General features: G+C 36.2%; 1 protein-coding gene across 1 annotated transcript in view; it reads left to right on the top strand.

The window, feature by feature from the left end:
- Positions 1 to 7,584: 7,584 nt before the first annotated feature.
- Positions 7,585 to 11,440, top strand: part of LOC135112051 (alpha-mannosidase 2C1-like) — a 29,069-nt gene continuing 25,213 nt past the window's right edge. Inside the window, exons 1-2 of the mRNA XM_064025923.1 lie at positions 7,585 to 7,713; positions 9,081 to 9,189. Coding sequence (XP_063881993.1) covers positions 9,112 to 9,189 — 78 coding nt within the window. The 5' untranslated portion in view covers positions 7,585 to 7,713; positions 9,081 to 9,111. The remainder of the gene's footprint in view (positions 7,714 to 9,080; positions 9,190 to 11,440) is intronic.

Genomic DNA, 11,440 nt, shown 5'->3' with positions numbered 1-11,440 from the left:
AGTTAGAAGTGCTTATGAACAACTGCACAATCCATTTACCAGGCTTTATTACTGCTTCCTTTCTTCAGTATTACCAAAGTTTACTCAGCTGAACCTTTTATTTAAAAGTGAAAGAGTGGTCATAACTGAATTGCACAGGCAAGTTTGTAATTTATATAAAGAATTGCTACTGATGTACATGAACCATGAATACATTGTGAAAACCATGCTTTCAAAAGTTGATCCAAGATATCAACGTGAGTTCCGGATTCTAGAGCAGGTGTATTTGGATGCATCTGTCTTAAAAACAATAACAGACAATCCAGAATTAAACAAGTAAAAAAAAGGAAATGTACGAGTTTCGCTTCTACTGCAGATTATTTTTGATAGTAGCAGCAGAACAGATCAGGAAGAGATTTAATTTCGGAGATGAAGTCCTTTCAAGAATGCATATGCTGGAGCCAGCCAGTGTTCTAGGCATCCAGGGCAAAGTGCAAGAGCAAAGTTTGGTACCCCTCGCGACACACCTTCCCCGAATCATTGTCCAGGATAATTCTACCCTCCAGCAACTGGACGATGAGTGGAGGAGGCTTGCCTTAGAAGATCTGCCTGAATCCATTACCAACATGGCGAAAAAAGTGGACAAAAGCAATTACAACCAGCCTGATAAATTTTGGTGTGCCATAAAAACTCTGGAGGATAGTGATGGAAACCCCAAGTTTAAGCTTGTTTCAGACTTTTCACTAGGATGTCTTTCTTTGCCTCATGCTAATGCTGACTGTGAGCGCTGCTTCTCTAGTGTAAACCGTGTGAAAACAAAAGACAGAAATAAGCTAAAAACAGAAACCGTAAGAGACATCATCCTAGCGAAGCAGTGTGTTGCTTCCACATCCAGCAGTGATTGTACGACCTTCAAGCCATCAATCAAAGTCAATGATAAAAAAACATGACATCAAGAGTGCTATATTCCTCCAATGAAGATAGTGCCGGGGCTGCTGACGACGTGCCAGATGTATATATAGAAGAACAAGACCAGTAATCTCCTACATAGTAAGTAAACAACTTAACGAAGTGTCCTGTAGTTTTTCTCCAATTATTAATGATATGTATTTAGGAAAGTGTTTTGTTTGTTAAGGGCATTGTTGTTTTTTTCATTACACACACACACACACATCTCTCTCTCTCTCTCTCTCTCTCTCTCTCTCTCTCTCTCTCTCTCTCTCTCTCTCTCTCTCTCTCTCTCTCTCTCTCTCTCTCTCTCTCTCTCTCTCTATATATATATATATATATATATATATATATATATATATATATATATATATATATATACATACATATATAAAACCTAAATTCTGCTGTATTTGGAAAGTGGCAGTTTTGCATAATATTTGGAATAATTACATATGTACGTTAATTTTACCAAAGGTACAATAATTTCAACCTGTGTAGTACGATAATATGGCCAAAATAATCTGGCAACGCTGAAACTGACAAGTTCACCAGTTAGTGTGTCGCGTCTATCGGTGGTGTTAGTACGCGTCTGTTTCAACTCCCAGCCTGACAGAATTCGTTTTTTTTTTTTTTTTTTGTGTGTGTGTAACCACGCCTACACAGTGGCTGCCAAGGCTTACTCATGAGTTAAACCTTCTTTAGTTGGTAATGAGGAAGGCGTGGGCTCTAGCAGTGGACCCGAAGGCAGCAGTGGGTGAAAACAAACAAAATAAAGAAAAGTTTGGCTGTGAGAAGGTGCTAGACAGCCAGCCATAGTGACAAGGAGGCAGGAAGGTAGATCACCACCACCACCACCATCACTACCACAGGGGAGGTAAGGTCAGGAAGTGTTAGAATAAAATTTAGCGAGGGTTTAAATGAGGAGAAGGGTTGGTCGTCCCCTCCACTGGCTCCCCCCCCCACCCACCATCTTGGATAAGGCTCCCCGGCCTCCTCCGGTTCCAATATTATTTTTTTTTAAATTTCCTAAGTATTTTATTTCGGCTTGTAGCTAAGATTTTATGGATTGTAAAAATATTTCGTTGTTTTTTAAGTTATTTGAGCGCGTGTGTTGCGTGAAAAGTGGTGATTTTGACGTTGTTTTTGTGTAAATAAGAGGGCCGTTTTCGGTGTAATTTTTTTTACGGTCCCAAAACTAAATTTTTTTATTTCAGCCTGTACTAGGTTCTTATTGGTTTTAAAAAATAGTTGGTGTTTTTTTAAGTGTGTTGCCGTCCCGCTCAGTGAAATGCGTGCACCGTACACTTGTTTTTATTCGTGTTCAACTTCCAATAATATTGAATTTTTTTGGGGGGTAGATTTTTTATTTGTGCTTGCAGCTCACTTTAAATGGTTTTAGAAAATAGTTCAGATTTTTTAAAGTGTTTTCCGTTGTTTAAGCCAGAATGGGTGGACATTTGAACGATTTTAAATGGGGTGAAGGTTTCAACAGTTTTCAGATACTTCTTTTTAAATATCTTTAATACTACTGCGTTTTGAAACGTGTTGTTATTTGTGGCATTAGTTAAAATGTGTGGCAAGTAAGAATTTTTAAAGCATTCCTGTCTAGCTGCGTTTTTTAGAGGGGTCATTTTCAAAATGAAATACGTACGTACGTAAATAACGGTTGCTGTGACGTCATCAACCCCCAGCCGTGACGTCACAAGCCCCCCCCAGCTGTGACGTTATCAGAGTGGCACCTCCCCTAACTCCCTTCCAGTCCCTCCCAGTAAATATTCAGTGTTTTTTTTTTTTTTTTCAATGTATTTCAAGGTGTGTGTGTGTGTGTGTGTGTGTGTGTTGCCTTATTTTTCGTTGTACAGATGGTGATGCAGTGTGTTGCTTTGTCTTTCGTTGTACAGATTGATATGCAGTGTGTGTGTGTGTGTGTGTGTGTGTGTGTGTGTGTGTGTTGCCTTATCTTTCGTTGTACAGATGGTGATGCAGTGTTTGTGTGTGGTGTGTGTGTGTGTGTGTGTGTGTGTGTGTGTGTGTTGCCTGGTCTTACGTTGTACAGATGCTTATGCAGTGTGTGTGTGTGTGTGTGTGTGTTGCCTTGTCTTTCGTTGTACAGATGCTTATGCAGTGTGTGTGTGTGTGTGTTGTCTTTCGTTGTACATATGCTTATGCAGTGTGTGTGTGTGTGTGTGTGTGTCAGCATTGCCAGATTGTTTTGGCCATATTATCGTACTACACAGGTTGAAATTATTGTACTTCTGGTAAAATTATCGTACATATGTAATTATTCCAAATATTATGCAAAAACTGCCACTTTCCAAATACAGCAGAATTTAGTTTATATATATATATATATATATATATATATATATATATATATATATATATATATATATATATATATATATATATATATATATATATATATATATATATATATATATATATATACTCGTATATATATATATATATATATATATATATATATATATATATATATATATATATATATATATATATATATATATATATATAGAGAGAGAGAGAGAGAGAGAGAGAGAGAGAGAGAGAGAGAGAGAGAGAGAGAGAGAGAGAGAGAGAGAGAGAGAGAGAGAGAGAGAGAGAGATGAAAAAACAGGTAACAGTAATTCCATGATGCAACATATCAAATATTTCATCAAAACTCGCTTTCTTTGGTCCGCTTCAGTTGTCCGCGACCACAGCCACACTCACACACCACCCCTACGCCTGCTCACAACACACTAGCGCGTAGCAAGTGACTCGTACATTTCGGAGAAAGAGAGAGAGTATCCTCTCCTAACGATCATGTATCTTGTATTGAGAGAGAGAGAGAGAGAGAACGCACACACACTAGCAACGTAAGAGGGATCATATATTTCGGAGAAAGAGAGTACCCTCTCCCGACATGGTAACATTGCTAGAAAAATGCATAACTGGCAACTCAAACTTGTAGCTCGCGGCTGCCAAGGGATATAAACAACTTTGTATTCTCTGCGGCAACCCAGCCAGCCTAAGCCCGGGACTACAGGTTGACACGACTGCTGAGAGAAGCATGGGAGCCGTTACCTTGCCCAAGAGACAGCTACCTACACCACACCACCAAGTGTCTTACAGAAGTAGTACAAACAAGCCGGATTATAAGGTCCTATTCTACATCCCCAACATAATTGGTACTGTAAGCCTAGTACATACTGTATACAATGATTTTCCCTATTTAAGATCCATTAAATAAAATCCTTATTTTATTTAGATTTGCCATCCAAAATCCTGCAATATTCATGAGTACCTAGTAGGCAGAATATAAAATCATAATTTAGAAATATTGGTTATACAACAATATACTAAGTCACTGACCCATGGTTTTCTCAGCAAACATTACATATTCATGTTGAAATGTCGACACCATCATGTAATAACCAGATGGCAGTTTAAGCAACCAGATTAACAAATTTCATTAAGATGTTTAAATCTCATAATTGTAATGTAGTACAGTTGGTATTAGTGAAGCTCACCCTAACAAGACTTGTACTCTGCAGGTTATGTGCGACTCTGCCTCCTCTTGCTTGCCTTCTGCTTTCTGTCTTCCTCTCCTGTTTGGTTTGTCAACTTGTACATCGCATCCATTGTGCTCGATGCCTTTGATGGGTTTGTGGCGCGTAAGCTGCAGCAGTGTTCACTCTTTGGAGCTTGGGTCAGTGTTTCTGTTGTGCTTATTTGTATTGAAGATAATTTGACCAAAGCTTATGTTGTCCTATATGTATGTTTGTCTAACTTGGCCTTGAGTTTATGGATATTCTTTGGTCATGCTACATACCTTCATCTGTGGTCCATTCGAAGTATTAATGTCTATTTAGAAATCTAATTCATAACATCACTTGAGCATTTGGTCTATCTTATCTAGCAAGTATTCATAGACTCTTTAATGGGGTCTCATCAAGAGGTCTCTTCTCTACACTTGTTCAAATCCATGAATGTATATCCAGTCTGATACCATTCCATTTCTTATAGTATCTCTTTGTGAGTACCTCTCTGCTGTGTCAGGTTCTACCTACTTTCCAGTTCTTGGCTTTTCATGTATTTTGATCATAGCTGGACGCAATAATGAAAAAAACTTATCATAATAACCAATAAATTGATAACGATAACTTTATCAGCAGTAACCAATAATCGAATATGGCGATAAATTTATCGTCCGATAACAGATGACTGATAAATCATAAATTCTGTTAACAATGATAACAATATTGGTGTTTTAAGTAAAAAAATTGATAAATCCAAATCTTTATTTTTATCTATCTTAGAAAACTTAGAAAATTCTTAGGAAAACTTCAAATTCCATGTTTATTCTGTCTCTTCACTAATGAAAATTACTGTTTTAAGTAAAATAACTATATTTGATTTTGAAAGTTAAAAACATGCTTCTGTTCCAAAAACTAAAATTATTGATTATTGCTAGTTTGGAACCAAAAGTACTGGCGATACCGATGAATTGATAATGTGGGAAAAATGATTATTGGATAACTAACAGCCCGATATCATTATCGCAATAAATTATTGCAAGAATGCCCACCTATGATTTTGATCAATATTTATATGTATGAATATGTTAGTAGAGTCATGTTATGTATATATGGCCTGGCAGCATCTTGACAAGTTTGTCTCTGAGTTTCATAAGAAAAAAAAAAAAAAAAGCAAACCATGTAATTAGTGATCAGCTGACTTAATGTTTTAACAAAACTGACACTCTAATGGATTAACAGAAAATTCTCATTAACTTAACAGCATAATTATGGGATCATCTGTTACAAAGCTACCCACATACTTAGCAAAGTAACTGACTGACACTTAACAGAGTTGGTGCTTTTCATTAACTTGCCCACCACTGATATTATGACTTGTAAATCTGTGTAAAGTTACATTTACATAAATATGATACTGAGACATTCTCTTCTACCAATTAAGTAACATATGATGTTTATAGATTTGTCTTTAAAAAAAAGATACCAAAATGTTTCCTTTTAGTCCTGTTAAATATATGATTCTTATTTGTTTTTCTGACAGCTTGATGTTGTGCTTGACAACCTCAGCCGAGGCTTGTTGTGGACACACATACACCCTGTAAGTTTCTCTCTCTCTCTCTCTCTCTCTCTCTCTCTCTCTCTCTCTCTCTCTCTCTCTCTCTCTCTCTCTCTCTCTCTCTCTCTCTCTCTCTCTCTCTCTCTCTCTCTCTCTCTCTCTCTCTCTCTCATGCTCTCTTGATTGAAAATATACCTTTAGGAAATCTTACCACTTTTCCATTTTACTGTTGCTTGATCCCTATGTGCATCATATCCTTCATGTGTATCTTGATTGAATTTCATACTCTATCTCCATTCACAACATGTTGAAAAACCTATTGATCCACATCATATACATGGAATCCTCAGAATATGAAAAACTTATTTTGATCAAGGCTTTTGTGACCCACATTTGTTCAGTGGTTATAGCTGCAGCATGCAAATGTTTAAGTGGCATGTGCTTATAACTGGCTGAAAAATTATGTGGAGTACAGATTTTTTAGTAGATAAATTATGATTGTTTTATCTATCAATATTAATTTCATCAGTACCAAGTTTGTTGTTATAAAAGTACCTCTGTTGATACCAACTTGATTGTTATGCAGGCTTATCTCTTAATTTCGACTTAATGAAACAAACAAGTGCTCAGTGTAGCATGTATCTGGTATTAATCTGAGTTTACATGCCAAGGACTCCTTTTGTATAGATCACAGACAAAATATGCAGTCATATAATAAGGGGGGCTGTGTAACCCTTTTGGGTCATTGTCTGCCCACAGATGCTGTACATTGTGTCTGCTTTGGAGTGGGCAACATTCTGCTGTAATTATGCCACAGGAGCAGAGTGGCGGCAGGCATTTGCACAGAGCAAGAAGGAGGTGCCTTGGATGATAGCCTACATTATGGCCAACAGTGAGTGCTTATTCATCAAATTTTATAGAAACCTCTTTTTTTTTAATTTATAAAGGTAAATTTAGAGAATTTGAATTCTCTTCATTCTAGCTCCTGCAGGGAGATCTGTGAGGTTAGGCTAACCATATTGTGCTGAAAATCTGAAAAGAAAAGAAGTAAAAAAGTAATGAAAATTAAGAGTTGCAACTTTCCAGACTACTTTGGATTATGGTTGCCTCTTTTGGCAATGAACAAGAATGTTGTAGTTCATGATGTTGTGATGTCATTGTGATAAATCGATATTTAGATGTTCCAGAAGCTACACTAGTTATACTAGAGCAAAATTATTTGGGCTGTGAAAAGTCATTTACTATTTGATTATTTGTACATTTTGATTTTTATAAAATTTTCCATATGTTATGAAATGTGTGATAATGTCACACAACATGACACTTTTTTTCTTTTCTTTCTCAGTTCTCTTTTTTTCTGCTTCACATTTTTGCAAAAGTCAATCTACTTGATGGTGGAAAATTTAAGAGGAGAGTTTAAGTTACCATAGTTGGAATGTAAAATTGGAAAAGAAAAATAATAATAATTTTCAAGAGGAAGGAGATTAGAGTAAGGAAGTAGGAATCAGTCCAAAGTATATATGAAGTGTCATCAATAAGTATGTCCTTTTCTTTTGTTAGACTGGCGGAATCCACTGGGCGTGTGGGTGATCTCAGGTCTCCATGTGTTTCCTTTGTGGTTGTTTGGCTTGCAGTATGGAGTGTTTGTGTCACATCTAAGTTTCCTCCCATATAGCATCCAGATGGCAGGTAAGGGAAGGTTCTGAGTATCATCCTTGCCATCATCCATATTTGACTACTTGTAAGACAAAAACTGTACTTAATTTCATTTGATTGGTTTCATCACCTGTCTACATAGAAAGAGATCAGCAATTTAATACATACAGATAAGAACTTAGTATGATAGGTCATTAACCCTCCATACCTGGTTATAGAACACAGGTAATTTTGATTATATGGCACTCTTTTAAGTATTGTTGATATGCTCTTTGGGAGCCCAAGCTGTATATGCTAATGAGAGATTAGTGATATGGGTAGTTGACCTTGTTCAGGTTAAAGATCACAAAATGGAAGCAAGTGTGAGCTATAAAGCTCTTATACTGTAAATGACTGTAGATGATTTTGCAGTTACACAAAGCCAGAAACTGGATCTAAATATTATGATATTCAGTTATTACATATTAGATCATGAAATCAAAGAATGAAGTAATAAAGTGCTCATGAATACATTATTTATGTAAAACTGAAAATATGTGCAAGTCTTACTCATAAATAAGAAATTAAAAGGAGAATACTGATGGATGGCATATTTTTGATAAACAAATTGTTATGAAATGTAATCTTCAGTCACCAGAGAGAAAATTGTATTATCAATGAATTTTGCCAGTTCAAATGTGGATTAGAACTTTGTGTCTTTATAAAAATCCTGGAATCCTCTCCATTCTCAGAGAATAATGTCTGGCTTATTGTGGAGGGATAAGAAAAGAACATCATAGATCAAGACTGAATATATATTGAGAGCAATTAAAAGAGAAAATGGACATGAATTGAATGAATAATAGATGGACAGTCAGAGTAGAGAACTAAATGAAGAGATGATAAGTTTTGCTGGGATTGGTAGGAATATGTGAACATCATAATTATAGAGATGAATGGAGAAGGTTGGGGAAAGTCTTTCTCTTGCACTGATAACACAGAGGTTGTTGCATCAGATGATGGCAATCTGATACGTGATTTTAGAAACTCCTTGAGTTGATGGTCTCTTTCATACTCCAACACCTTAACTCCACTTTACTGAGTTGTACTTAAACATGTGGATGGATGATAGATGCAGAAAAGGAAAAATGAGCACAGGCTGCTTTTGTCACATTGAAGGTTTTTTTTTTTTTTTTTTTTATTATTATTATTATTTATTTTTTTTTTTTAAGAGAGACAAGGGTTTTGGAAGGTGGCTTAATGAAGTTTTGTATTATCTTGAACATTTTTGAGAATATCACTCTTAGAATTTCATCTGATTATGATTCACTTTATCTGATAAGTCTCAGTAGTTGGAAATGTTTTGGTGATCACTTGGCTTGCTGGTGTGGACATGACATGCATTCTTTATTGCTCCACAGGCTTAATTGTTCTGGGTAGTGGTCGTCTGGTATGTGGCATCACAGAAGTGTGGTGTTTGTGTTCGCATATTTACAGCATCTTGGTCAACTCTTCCTCTCCAAAGTGAAGGTTTGATCCAAGCTACTTTAGCTTCTTTTAGTCATCAGTTATGTATGTAAAATTTACAGAAATGCTATATATAAAGATAATTTTAAATTATTTTATGAAATCTCACAAAATGTTCTATTAAAATATTACTCTTGTTATATTATACACTGTAGGGATTCCACTAAGTAGGCATGGGTGTCATGTCCTCATTTAATCCACCTCTTCATTACTTTGAGGGGTTGAATTCATGTTCATATATTTCACTCCTTGTCATTTTTTGGCAGCTTGGCCACTGAATCAGGTGCAGCTTGTTGGTTGATTTCTTTGCATTTTTAGGCTATTCTGTCAAATTTCATCTCATGTCTTCTTTAGTCTTCCCACTGTCACTCTACTGAACACTTCAAAATGTTTACTTGTTTAATGATCCTTCACTCTATTCCATGTGGCTAAACCCTACAGTCCATCCCTTGGCATGGTTTCACTGATGATCTCAGTTCAGTCTTATTTATAAATCTTTGTCTTTCATTCCTAGCAGGTTGTATATGTATATTTCATTTATACATTTAATTTTATAAATGGAATTTTCCTCTATGCATAGAACTATTCTATATTCACTTAAGCTAGATTCGTGGTGCCTAGTGTAAGGTCACAACTGATTGGCTGCACCAAAACAGTAATACCATGTTCTTTTTTCTTGTTATTTTTTTTTTTTTTTTACAATATATCATGATTCTACAATCATTGCTGAGACTTTGGTGTTAACCAAAACTGGCTATCCCATATATGAAGTGAGCTATGGCATATAATACAGAAACATGTCTCACTCAATATATATAAGATATGGCCTGACAGGAGTGCTAGCGAGTTAACAGTGCAGCCAGTCAGGTGTGATCTTACAAACCTGCTTAGGCACCAGGAAGTGAATGTAGTATAGTAGATTTTTTCCTTCATATGTGTATTAGATTTTGTACATATATAAGCATGTAGCATTTTAATGCTATGAATGGGTTTTAGAGGTTGTGAAAGGTTGTAGTATTAGTATCTATGAACTTATAACTTGATATTCTCCAGATGCCAATGATGAACTTGTAGCTACAAAAAACCAAGGCCAGGTATAGAGATGCCTTAATGATTTACATTGCAACACATCCATAATGCATTCAACATGGTATAGCTACATATATACGTACATATATACAGTCAGCGAATGCTGATTGTGCTTTGCGGCAGCACATGCTGCTTGGGGAGTGCTTTTTACTTGAGGTCTCCTAGCAAGCATAAAAATTGGGATTGGACAAATTGACTTATTGGCATCACAAGTGTATCTTTCCTCCTCATTCACACCTGTAGCATTAATGATCAGTATTGATGAGGTCACCAGTGTCAGTGTTCATTGTGTCTGTGGTGATGTTTGATTGGCTCTTTTCTCAGAGTGAAGTGCTCAATTAATTTTGTGGTGCTTGTGGTGATGTGCGAGGCAGACAAATCACAGTGATATCGTTTCATCGTAGATCTTCACATGTTGGGCTTGAATGGTGTCGATGTAGCAAAACATGTGAATTTAAAAATCGGAAACTTCCAGAACATCATGAAAATTCATTAGGGGAATCAGTGAGTAATTGTCTCTTCACAGCTTCAGTGGTGGCATCCCTTTACCTTTACCTCATGGTTTCTAGCTTCTCTACAAAGGCAATTGGACTCTAACCCAACTCTTACAGCAAGGCAGCTGAAGGGAAGCAGTGGGGATGCCACCACCGTGGTTGTGAAAAGATAATTCCTTACTGCCTCCCTTGATGAATTTTCATGAGATTCTAGAAGTTTCACATTTTCTAATTCACATGTTTTGTTACAACAACACCATTCAAGCCCCACATGTAAAGATCTATGATTCAATGATGTCACTGTGACTTGTCTGCCTTGCACTCATGACTACAAACACCACGCAATGAACAGAGCAAAATGCGTTTCATCCCAAGAAAAAGCTGGTTATGCATCACCAAAGACACAGTGAATACTAACTCTAGTAATCAATATTGGTCATTGTTGCTATGTGCATGAGTGAGGAGGAAAGATGCAATTGAGATGCCAATAAATCAATTTGTTCCAGCCCAATTGCTATGCTTGCTGGGAGGCCATAAGTAAAACATGCTCCCCAAGCAACATGTGCTGCTGCAATGCAAGATCAGCATTCAGTGTGTATATATATATATATATATATATATATATATATATATATATATATATATATATATATATATATATATATATATAT

The sequence above is a fragment of the Scylla paramamosain genome, chromosome 23, assembly GCF_035594125.1.
Source record: "Scylla paramamosain isolate STU-SP2022 chromosome 23, ASM3559412v1, whole genome shotgun sequence".
NCBI classification, from domain to species: domain Eukaryota; kingdom Metazoa; phylum Arthropoda; class Malacostraca; order Decapoda; family Portunidae; genus Scylla; species Scylla paramamosain.
Note: the sequence above shows the minus strand (reverse complement) of the source record. Positions and strands in the feature narration are given on the sequence as shown.